Source organism: Otolemur garnettii, unplaced genomic scaffold (genome assembly GCF_000181295.1).
Source record: "Otolemur garnettii isolate 467f Iridium unplaced genomic scaffold, OtoGar3 scaffold00015, whole genome shotgun sequence".
In the NCBI taxonomy this organism is placed as follows: domain Eukaryota; kingdom Metazoa; phylum Chordata; class Mammalia; order Primates; family Galagidae; genus Otolemur; species Otolemur garnettii.
Window position 1 is genome coordinate 14,062,050 of NW_003852410.1, and position 12,736 is coordinate 14,074,785.

Sequence of the window (12,736 nt, forward strand, 5' to 3'; positions counted from 1 at the left end):
TAATTTCCTTATTTACCTTACAGGCCCCTGCTAAATTCACCAGACTACAAACACCAAGGAGATAATTTAGACAGAAGTCCTTTGAGATAAATAAAGCATTATGCAAAACACACCCAGGCTGATATTGACCCTAAGAGTAACTAGGGATTAAGCCTGGTCCCTTTGGGAAATAGCATATAGAAAGAACTTCCTCTCTGTAGCTAGGTGGTAAGATCTGCAAGGTTCTTGGCCAACAGCTGAGTAACCCTAGGGAAAAGTTTAAGGAGATTGAGGTTGGCAGGAAGCTGAATTTTCTTGCCAATAGAATCAGCTGATTGTGCTTGCTTCGGCAGCACATATACTAGAATCAGCTGGTTTATGTGATAGGCATTGAATTTGAAGTCGGCATTTGATTTCCACCCATTGGCCAATAGTTTAAAGAAGAGAGAAGACAATGTCTACTAAATTTGTTTTTTATTTTTTTTAAGACAGGGGCTTGCTCTGTTGCCACGTGGCCCTGTGTAGAGTGCAGTAGCATCATCATAGCTCACTATAACCTGAAACTCCTGGGCTCAAGCAATCGTAGGGCCTCAGCCTCTTGAGTAGCTGGGACTACAGGTGTGGCTACAATGCCTGATATTTTTAGTAGAGGAATCTGGCTCTTGCTCAGGTTGGCCTACAGATTCTCCCAAACTGAGCTTAAGCAATCGTCCCACCTGGGCTTCCCAGAGTGCTAAGATTACAAATGTGAAACCACTGCCCTCAGCCAGACTATTAAGAGATCAAATGTCCCAGCCTGAACAAGAGTGAGACCCTTACTCCACTAAAAATAGAAAAACTAGCTGGGTGCTGGGTGTTGTATCAGGCGCCTGTAGTCCCAGCTACTCAGAGGCTGAGGCTGAGGCAAGAGGATCACTTAAGCCCATGAGTTTGAGGATGCTGTGAGCCATGGCACCATGACACTCTAGCCTGGTGAACAGAGTAAGAGTCTATCTCAAATTAAGGAAAAAACAAAAAAAAGGATGGACAGCACCTGTGGCTCAGTGGGTAGGGCGCCGGTCCCATATACAGAGGGTGGTGGGTTCGAACCCAGACCCGGCCAAACTGCAACAACAACAACAAAAATAGCTGGGCATTCTGAAATAGTTGGGCATTCTGGCAGGTGCCTGTAGTCCCAGCTACTTGGGAGGTTGAGGCAAGAGAATCACCTAAGCTCAGGAGTTGGAGGTTGCTGTGGGCTGTGATGCCACGGCACTCTACCGAGGCTGACAAAGTAAGACCCTGTCTTTACATTAAATAATAATAATACTACTACAAAGAGCAAATGTCTTTGTGGGTAAACATAAAATCACAACTCTTGCTAAAGAGACACCTTGGTTTAACACAATTACTGAATTTTCTTTCAGAAGCTGTTGTTGCATAGAAATTTCTTATGATTTAGTTCTCTACAATTCTAAATAATTTTTCCTGAAAAATACCTCCAGTTACACACTTCATCCTTTTTGGGGGGGCATGGGGGAGACAAAGTCTTACTCTGTGGCCCCAGGCTAGAGAGCTGTGGCATCGTAGCTCACAGCAACTTCAATCTCTTGGGCTCAAGTAATCCTCTTGCCTCAGCCTCCCTAGTAGCTGAGACTACACGTGCCTGCCACAGCATCCAGCTAATTTTTCTATTTTTAATAGAGACAGAATCTTGCTCTTGCTTAGGCTGGTCTCAAACAATCCACATGCCTCAGCCTACCAGAGTGTTAGGATTACAGGCATGAATCACTGCACCCAAACCTGCTTCATCCTTTAACACTGCCCAATTAGCTGAAATCTGAACACTCCTCTCAGGTGTACTTAAAATGAAATGTTGTAAACATAATCAGCTGGTTGAACTTTCTAGCCTCTTATTAATTTCTTATACAAAATTCTCAAGAAAGGGGCTAGCTTTTACTGAGACTACTTGTTTTAAACATACGTCAGAAGGGAAAGTACAAAAGTAGGGGGAAAAGGCTAGAAGGTGCTACATTAAAATGGCAGCAATCTTTTCTACTGGTTGGTAAGATTATAACCAGTCTAATCTTGATTTTGGTGCACTGGCCCATGTTTTCTCTTTCTTTTTATTTTGCTTTCAACCATGATCAGTGAAGAAGGTTCATATTTTCTACAATTTGTTTCACAAATATCTTTCACGTCTTTAACAGCTGTGTGGGAGAAAAGTGTCTCAAGAACGCTGGATAAATGAACACCTCAGATGCCACTGAAATGGTCACACACTTAACAGGAATTATAAGGCTCAGAAAAGTTTGTTTCATAGCTAGCTAGACCTGCTTGAACAATGCTAAGTGCATAATATATATATATATATATATTTTTTTTTTTGAGACAGAATCTCATTCTGTCCCCCTGATTGGAGTGCCGTGGTGTCACAGCTTACAGCAATCTCAAACTTGGGCTCAAGTGATTCTCTTGTCTCAACCTCCTGAGTATCTGGGACTATAGATGTGTACCATGATACCCAGCTAGTTTTTCTATGTTTAGTAGAGACAGGGGTCTAGCTCTTGCTCAGGCTGGTCTTGAACTACTGCACTCAAGCAATTCACTGGTCTCCATCATTTTTTTGTTAGAACTAAGGTCTCAGTCTCACCATGTTGCAAAAACTTGTAGCCACATGTGATCCTCCCACCTCAGCCTTCCTAGTAACTGGCACTATAGGCATCATGCCCATTTTTGTTTGTTTTTAAGCAGAGATGAATAGCATTTTAGAAAAAATCAAAGTAAAGCATATTCCCTTTTAAGGGCAATTCATTAGCAAAATTTAACAAGGTGTTTTAAACTCAACAGTCATGGAGCACCATTAAATATTCACACACAAGAAGATCCAGGCAGCCTAAAGATTAACATTTCCTTCATCATAAGATAGCCAAATGACTTGCAACAAGACAAAATATTCAGTGCATCTGGTTGGGGCCGACACGGATGATGACATGTTTCTCATAAGCCCGTTTCATTGTTTTCTCAATTTGCTTCAGAAAAACTTGCGGGATTCGTCCACATAAAGTGTGCACAGTCTCCAAAAACTTCAGCTGCAGAGGGTAATACATGGATTGAAAGAGATTATCTTGAAAAGGAAACTGAAAGATGATAAAAAAAAAAAAAAAAAGAAAAAGAAAAGTTTATTTTAGTTACTGAAATGGCATGTTAAATGCAAATCATTTTTACTAAGAAATGACCCGGGAGAATTAGCGTTTAAGCGCTAAGGCACAAGACTATGTGTTCTTTTTTTTTTTTTTTTTTTTTTTTTGAGACGGAGCCTCAAGCTATCCCCCTGGGTAGAGTGTGGCATCACAGCTCACAGCAACTTCCAACTCCTGGGCTTAAGCGAGTCTCCTGCCTCAGCCTCCCAAGTAGCTGGGACCACAGGCGCCCGACACAATGCCCGGCTATTTTTTGGTTATAGCCATCATTGTTGTTTGGCGGGCCCGGCTGGATTCGAACCCACCACCTTAGGTGTATGTGGCTGGTGTGTTAGCCACTTGAGCCACAGGCACTGAGCCAAGACTATGTGTTCTTAAACAGTAAACACTATAGAGGGGATCCTGTATAGGGATCCAGCCCTCTATGGATTTAAGTTCAAATCCTGACTCAGCCATGCAAATGCAGGCAATCACTTACCCTCTCTGGACCTCAGCTTCTTTCTTTCTTTTTTTTTTTTTGCAGTATTTGGCCGGGGCTGGGTTTGAACCCACCACCTCCGGCATATGGGGCTGTTGCCCTACTTCTTTGAGCCACAGGTGCCACCCATCTCAGTTTCTTTTTTTTGAGACAGAGTCTCACTATGTTGCCCACAGTAGAGTGCTCTAGTGTCACAGCTCACAGCAACCTCAAACTCTTGGGCTCAAGCGATTCTCTTACCTCAGCCTCCCAAGTAGCTGGGACTATAGGCACCTGCCACAATGCCAGGCTATTTTTTAACCCACCAGCATTAGGTGTATGTGGCTGGCACTGTAACCATTGTGCTACAGGTGCCGAGCCTGGATCTCAGTTTCTTTACTTCTTTTTTTTTTTTTTTTGAGCAGAGTCTCATTTAGTCGCCCTTGGTAGAGTACCATGGCATCATAGCTCACAAGCAACCTCAAACTCTTAGGCTCAAGTGATTCTCTTGCCTCAGTCTTCTGAGTAGCTGGGACTACAGGTGCCTGCCACAATGCCCTGCTATTTTTTAGAAACAAAGTCTCACTCTGGCTTAGGCTGGTCTCAAACTTGTGAGCTCAGGGCAATCTACCTGCCTCAGCCTCCCAGAGCACTAGGATTATAGGTGTGAGCCACGGCGCCTGGCCAGTTTCTTTACTTTTTTTTTTTTTTTTTTGCAGTTTTTTGCTGGAGTTGGGTTTGAACCTGCCAACTCTGGCATATGGGGCTGAAGCCCTACTCCCCTGAGCCACAGACACCGCCCTCTTTACTTCTTCTTCTTCTTCTTCTTTTTAAATAGAGACAGAGTCTCACTTTATCATCCTTGGTAGAGTGCCGTGGCAACACACAGCTCACAGCAACCTCCAACTCCTGGGTTTAAGCGATTCTCTTGCCTCAGTCTCCCACATAGCTGGGACTACAGATGCTCACCACAATGCCTGGCTATTTTTGTTGTTGTTGTTGTTGCAGTTTGGCAGGGGCTGGGTTTGAACCCACCACCCTTGGTATATGGGGCCAGTGCCCTACCCACTGAGCCACAGGCACTGCCCTTTACTTCTTTACAAAAAAAAAAAAAAAGGATTTACTTGGGTCGTTAAGGCTCCTAAAATCTAAAAACAAAGCGTCTCTCTAAGGACAGGATAGTCTATATATAGCATGTAACACCAAGTGGAAGCAAGACTCAAGTACATACTCACTTGACATCTGTAACAACAAAACACTGAATTCTTCATATTTTTTGTCTTTGAAGCAATCTGTTTTCACTTTTCTTTTTAAATGTATATATTTCCTTTCCTTTCCTTTTTTATTTTTAGAGACAGAGTTTCATTTTGTCACCCTCAATAGAGTGCTGTGACGTCATAGCTCACAGCAACCTCTAGCTCTTGGGCTTAGCCGATTCTCTTGCCTCAGCCTCCCGAGTAGCTGGGACTACAGGCACTCACCCCAACGCCCAGCTATTTTTTTGTTGCAGTTTGGCTGGGGCTGGGTTCGAACCTACCACCCTTGGTATATGGGGCTGATGCCCTACCCACTGAGCCACAGGCGCCACCCATCTATTACCTTTTTATAAGAGACAGGGTCTTGTTCTATTGCCTAGGCTAGAGTGCAATGGCATAATCATGGCTCACTGTAAATTTAAACTCCAGGGCTCAAGTGATCATCCTGCCTTAGCCTCCTGAGTAATTAGGACTACAAGTGGGTACCACCACACCCTGGAAATTTTATTATTTTATTTTTTTTAGAGATGAGGTTTTGCTATGTGGCCCAGGCTGGTCTCAAATTCTGGGGCTCAAGCAATCCTTCTGCCTTGGCCTCCCAAAAGTGCTGGGATTACAGGCCTGAACTACCAAACCCTGCCTGAAACATCTGGATGAAGAAACGTTAGGGCTTGTCCATGGTAATCTCTTGGAAGTCCAGAATTTAGGACTCGACTAGTGCAATTTATTAGCAATGAACTTTATTTTAATAATTCAGGTACCAAATATTGGCAGTTGTTTATTTGCCCCTTAATATTTAGTCTTTGCGGTTTTTATCTGTTTAAAAAAATTCTCTTGATTTTTCCTGGAATATGTCCATAAACAGCATTATGCAAAAGAAAACTTTCAGACCAGTTAGTTATGAGTCATAGATCATAGCACCCTCACACCCGTGGGCTCAAGAGATCCTTCTTGCCTCAGTTTTCATTTTCAGTACAGAAAATGAAAGTAGACCCTCCCCCCACTCTTGCTCAGGCTGGTCTTGAACTCCTGAGCTCAAGCAGTCCACCCACCTCAGCCTCCCAGAGTGCTAGGATTACAGGTGTGAGCCACTGTGTGTGGCCAACATGTTAAAAAAAAATTTTTTTTAGAGACAGAGTCTCACTTTGTCACCCTCAGTAGAGTGCTGTGGTGTCACAGCTCACAGCAACCTCCAGCTCTTGGGCTTAGGTGATTCTCTTGCCTCAGCCTCCCGAGTAGGTGGGACTACAGGCGCCCACCACAACGCCCAGCTATTTTTTGTTGTTGCAGTTTGGCCGGGCTAGGTTTGAACCCGCCACCCTTAGTATATGGGGCCGGCACCCTACTCACTGAACCACAGGTGCTACCCAAGGGTATTTTTCTTTCTTTCTTTTTTTTTTTTTACAATTTTGCAGTTTTGGCCAGGGCCAGGCTTGAACCTGCCACCCCCAGTATATAGGGCTGGCACCCTGTTCCTTGAGCCACAGGCGTCACCAAGGGGACTCTGTTTTTGGAGACAGAGTCTCATGTCACCTTGGATACAATGCCATAGAATCATCATCATAAATCATAGCAACCTCAAACCCCTGGTCTCAAGTAATCCTCTTGCCTCAGCCTCCTGAGTAGCTGGGACTACAGGTGCCCACCATGACTTTGGGCTAGTTTTTCTATTTTTAGTAGAGATAGGATATTGCTCCTGAACTCCTGTGAGGGCATTTAATATGAAAAGACTTCTAGAAAAAAAGAGAGAGAAGAATGGTTAAAAGTCAGCACCCTCTTTCTGAGAGCACAATGGGTGGGTGTCTAGTTTCTTAGAAAAAAAATATTAATCCCTTTTAGCTTAAATCACATTTATCAGAAATGTCCATTGCTTCTCAGAAGGACATTACATAAAGCAAGAAGGTTCTGTCCCAGACAAAATTTGGGACAATTTTTTTCTTTATTTTTTTGGGTACAATGTTTTTTTTTTTTTGAGACAGAGCCTCAAGCTGTCCCCCTGGGTAGAGTACTGTGGCATCACAGCTCACAGCAACCTCCAACTCCTGGGCTCAAGCAAGTTTCCTGCCTCATCCTCCCAAGTAGCTGGGACCACAGGGGCCCGCCACAACGCCCGGCTATTTTTTGGTTGCAGCCGTCATTGTTGTTTGGTGGGCCTGGGCTGGATTCGAACCTACCACCTTAGGTGTATGTGGCTGGCACCTTAGCCACAGGCACCAAGCCCGGGTACAGTGTTTTTTACTGTGCATTTTTTTTTTTAATTTAAAGAGACAGGGTCTCACTGCTCTGTCTTCCAGGCTAGAGCGCAGTGGTACAACCACAGCAACCTCAAACTCCTGAGCTCAGATAATCCACCCATGTCAGCTTCTTGAGATGCTGAATATACAACAGGTACACACCACCACACCTGAATAACTTTTTAATTTTTGGAGGATATAGGGTTTTGCTATGTTACCAAGCTGGTCTCAAACCTGGCCTTCAGTGATCTTCCCACTTCTGCTCCCAAAGAGCTGGGATTATAGGCTACTCCTGGCCCCATCATGCAATTGAACAATTGATTAAATCTCCTGAGGCCAGGTTTGAACCCCTTTTACCACTCTATCCCCATCAAGGGGAACAGTATAGGTCAAAACTTTGAAGTCACCCTTGATTCTTCTCTTTCCCCAGCATCCTTCATCCAATCCATCAGCAAGTTCTGTACACTGTATGGACAATACATCCTGAACATGGCCACTTCTTCCTGTCTTCTGCAGCCATGCAAGCCCACGCCAGCCCCATTGCTAACCTGGAAGGCTGCATTCAGTCTCACAAATAATCTTGTGTTTTCACTCTTTTTTTTTTTTTTTTTGAGACAGAGTCTCACTTTGCTGCCCTTGGTAGACTGCTCTGGCGTCACAACTCACAGCAACCTCAATCTCTTGGGCTCAAGCAATTCTCTTGCCTCATGCTCCCAAGTAGCTGGGACTACAGGCCCTGCCCCCCCTCAACACCCGGCTATGTTTTTGAGATGGGGGTCTCCCTCTTGCTCAGGCTGGTCTTGAACTCACAAGCTGAGGCATCCACCAACCTCAGCCTCCCAAGTACTAGGAGTGCACCTCTTCTACTATATGTCACCAAAGTGATTTTTTTTTTTTTTTGAGACAGAGTCTCACTCTGTCAACCTCGGTAGAGTGATATGACATCATAGCTCACAGCAACCTCAAACTGCTGGGCTCAAGAGATCCTCCTGCCTCAGACTCCCTAGTAGCTGGGACTACAAGTGCTCACCATACCACCCACCTAGTTTTTCTATTTTTAGCAGAGATGGAGTCTAGCTCTTGCTCAGGCTGGTTTCGACCTCCAGAGCTCAAGCAATCCACCCTCCTTGGCCTCCCAGAATACTGGGATTACAGGTGTGCGCCGTATCACATGGCCTAAGGCGATATGTTTAACGTATAAATCACAGACTATTACTTTCCCAAAGGGTTTCCACTCTAACTAGAATAAGATCCCAACTCCTCCCTTGTTCTAAAGGCTCAGGTGACCTGGAAGGCTCCTGTCTTTCCTTATTCTTCTGACCTCTCCCTGTCCTTGGCTTTCCCAAATTTATTCCACCTTAGGGATTTTGCCCTGATTATTTCTTCTGCTTAGCAAGGTCTTCCTCAGATTTCCCCAGAGCTGCCTCCATCTGACCAAGTCTCAGCCTTGTCCATCCCTTCCCCATGACTCTGACCAAGTCTCAGCCTTGTCCATCCCTTCCCCATGACTCTGACCAAGTCTCAGCCTTGTCCATCCCTTCCTCATGACCCCAGCTAGGGAACACTTCTCTCCATCCTGGGACTCTGGACTCATACCCTGCTATTTTTACACCTTCTTAACACTTTTCACTATCTCAGAGGACTTTCATTTCTTTATGAGTATCATCTGGTTTCCTACTAGAATATGTTTCTTGAGGACTAGCGACTCATCCTGTTAACTACTGAATTCCTAGAAACTGGAGTTATTCCTGCATAAAATAGGTGCTTCATAAATGACTGTCAAGAGAATTTATGGGCTCGGTGCCCATAGCCCAGTGGTTATGGCGCTAGCCACATACACAGAGGCTGGCGGGTTCAAACCCAGACCAGGCCAGCTAAACAACAATGACAACTGCAACAAAAAAATAACCAGGTATTGTGGTGGGTGCTGTAGTCCCAGCTACTTGGGAGGCTGAGGCAAGAGAATCACTTGAGCCGAAGAATTTGAGGTTGCTGTGAGCTGTGATGCCACGTACTCTACAGAGGGCGACATAGACTCTGTCTCAAAAAAAAAAAAGAGAGATAATTTATGGATAGTCTGTTTATTTCTCTTTTTGTAGATTTTTTTGTTGTTTTAATAGAGATAGGGGCTATGTATGGTAGCTCACATCTGTAATCCTAGCACTCTGGAAGGGCAAGGTGGGAGGATGTCTTAAACTCAGGAGTTCGAGAGACCAGCCTGTGCAAGAGTGAGACCCCTTCTCTTTTTTTTTTAAAGATAAGCTTTATTTATTTATTTTTGCCATTTTTGGCCGGGGCTGGGTTTGAACCCACCACCTCCGGCATGTGGGACCAGCGCCCTACCCTTTTGAGCCACAGGAGCCGCCCAAGACCCCTTCTCTACTAAAAATAGAAAAATTAGCTTGGTGTGGTAGTGGCTGCCTATAGTCCCAGCTACTTGGGAAGCTGAGACAGGAAAATCAAGTGAGCCCAGGAATCTGAGGTTCCTGTGAACCAGGCTGAGCCTAACACATTCTATCTTGAGCAACAGAGTCAGAGTCTGTCTCAAAAGAAATAAAAATAGGCCAGGCACAGTGGCTCACGCATGTGATCCCAGCACTCTGGGAGGCCGAGGTGGGTGGATTGCCTGAGCTCACAAGTTTGAGACCAGCCTGAAGAAAAGTAAGATCCCATCTCTACTAAAAATAGAAAAACTGAGGCAAGAGGATTGCTTAAGCCTGAGTTGGAGGTTGCTGTGATCTACGATGATGCCACGGCACTCTGTCTCAAAAAAAAAAAACCCAAAAATAAATAAAATAAAATATAAAGTGGGCAGCGCCTGTGGTTCAGTGGGTAAGGTACTGGCCCCATATACTGAGGGGGGTGGGTTCAAGCCCAGCTCCAGCCAAACTGCAACAAAAAGATGGCTGGGTGTTGTGGTGGGCGCCTATGGTCCCAGCTGTTCGGGAGGCTGAGGTGTGAGAATCGCCTGGGCCCAGGAGTTGGAGGTTGCTGTGAGCTATGATGTCACAGCACTCTACCGAGGGCAACAGAGTGAGACTCTGTCTCTACAAAAAATTAAAAAAATATATATATAAAGTAAAGTAAAATAAAATGAAATAAAATAGATATAGGGTGTCACTCTGTTGCCCAGGCTGGGCTGGACTCAAACTCTGGCCTCAAATGATTCTGCAACCAAGGCCTCCAAAAGTGCTGGGATTGGCTCGGCACCTGTAGCACAGTGGTTATGGCACCAGCCACATACACCAAGGCTGGTGGGTTAGAACCTGGCCGGGGCCTGCTAAACAACAACTGTAACAAAAAATAACCAGGTGCTGTGGTGGGTGCCTGTAGTCCCAGCTACTCGGGAGACTGAGGCAAGAGAATCGCTTAAGCACAAGAGATTGAGGTTGCTATGTGCTGTGACACCATGGCATTCTACCAAGGGCGACAAAGTGAGACTCTGTCTCAAAAAAAGAAAAACAAGTGCTGAGATTACACAAATGAGCCATCATACCCAGCTTAAGAATGTGTATCTGATAGATGACTTACTTTTGGGTCATGATAAGAAGAGATTGCACTGCCCCTGCTGAGACCCCACTAAACCAATCAGACTTAATTTTTAAGTAACTAGCTTGTTAGTTGTTTTTCAGTTGCCATGATCTCCAGGTTGAAGGTCACATAACCTCAGCATGCCCAGATGAACCAAGCCTGCAACCATGGGTGGAACTTAAATGCTCTGACAGACGAGCAGAGACCTAATTAAGGATCGAACACTCCATGGCAGGATCCACAATCCAGTCAGATTGAGCCCCGACATCCCATGGCAGGATGTAGCCAGGGTATGTTTCCCGACATCACTCCATCTCAAGATCCTGTCACGTCGTCATGCTTCATTACCCTCACGGACTATAGAACCAGCCCAACCTCCTAGTTCAGGAACACGCTACTTTGGGAGCTATCTCTGGGACATTCCTTACTTGTGTCAAGGAGAAAAAACCTCCTTGTTAAATAAAACCAATTTGCATCTACTGACTTGATACCAGCCAAGCAAATGAACCTTCTAAGAAGAGACACTAAGAAAAAGGCTTCAAGGGGGCTGGGAGTAAAGCCTGGACTGCTGAAGCCAGAAGTCTGGACTGCCCATGAGAACGTGGGTATGAAGTAACCTAGATAACCAATGACCAATGGAAAGAGACCATCCATGACCAATAGGAAAGGGCAATACTACCTGGAGGTACAGAGTAGCCAGTGAAAGACTTGCCACCAATTTCAAATGGAGTGGCATTTATACCCCTCCACCAGCCTTTGTGTTTCCATCTCTCTCACCTCTGCTCCTGTCTCTTGGAAGCCTGCTACGTTTTCTCTTTGTTCCTCCTAAATAAATCTCTCTTTGTTACCCTGAAACATGTGCTGGTGACTTTTGCTTTCTATCCACACTGCCTGTGCAGCTCCAGTTTTATTTTCAGTTTCCACCCACTTTTGCTTTCAGTAACCACAGTGCCTGGGTTGAACTTTCAATCTCAGCCAAGTAATTGAAACAATGAACCAAAACCCCTGACCCCCCATCCCCTCCATTTGGGAGGTAACACCTTCATGCGAACATATATCACATAGGGTTAGGATGTGTGTTCACGTGAGAAAGACAGAAGAAAGAGAATAAAAAAGAGTATTTTCTAAGAGAGATGAAGGGAGGGCAAAAAAATGTATACTGAGGGAAAAAATACAAACAGGAAGAGAGAGGAAAAAGTGAAAAAATGTGAATGAGGTAGAGAGATAAGCTTGAAACTGAAACATGAAAACAACTACTAACTACTGGGCACAGGCATAAGGTATGTGCTATACTAAAGGTTTGATGCTGTCATTTTGTTGAATTCTCAAAACACCTTTATGAGGTAGATAATATTATTATCTCTGTTTTACAGATGAGGAAATTGAGGCACTTTAAGGAAAGAGCACAGTTCATGGCTTAATCATCAGAAAGTGACAAATTTGGGATTTGAACCCAGGTCTGTCCAGGCCCAAAGCCAAGCTCTGACTACACAACAGTCCACCACATTGTAGAGGATGAGGAAATACGCCTTCTATTATTTACTCACATTTCAGGTTGGGGCTAGTGATGTTACTTATTCAAATGCCTGAATGCAAGTTGTACTTCTAGGCCAACTGAGGACCATTATTGAGTGGTTTTTTTGTTTGTTTTTTTGAGACAGAGTCTCACTATGTCGCCCTCGGTAGAGTCAGTAGAGTGCTGTAGCATAACAGCTCACAGCAACCTCCAACTCTTGGGTATAAGTGATTCTCTTGCCTCGGCCTCCCAACTAGCTGGAACTACAGGCACCAGCCACAATGCCTGGCTATGTTTTTGGTTGTAGTTGTCATTGTTTGGCAGGCCGGGGCTGGGTTCAAATCTGCCAGCTCCTGGGTATGTGGCTGTAGCCCTAGCCACTGAGCTACTGGCGCTGAGCCATTATTTAGTATCTTAAATAAAATCATTTATGAAACAAAATTGACTGGGAGCAGTGACTCATGCCAGTAATCCCAGCACTTGGGGAGGCCAAGGTGGTAGGACTGCTTGAGGCCAGGAGTTTGAGACCAGCCTGGACAAAATATAGCACGATGATGTTTATAAAAAAAAAAAAAAAAAAA

At 44.6% G+C, this 12,736-nt stretch overlaps 1 protein-coding gene across 1 annotated transcript in view; it reads right to left on the bottom strand.

Moving 5' to 3' along the window:
* Positions 1-2,710: 2,710 nt before the first annotated feature.
* The window catches only part of GXYLT2 (glucoside xylosyltransferase 2), a 105,881-nt gene continuing 95,855 nt past the window's right edge, over positions 2,711-12,736 (bottom strand). Inside the window, exon 7 of the mRNA XM_003785492.3 lies at positions 2,711-3,098. Within this exon, the coding sequence (XP_003785540.1) occupies positions 2,916-3,098 (183 nt within the window). The 3' untranslated portion in view covers positions 2,711-2,915. The remainder of the gene's footprint in view (positions 3,099-12,736) is intronic.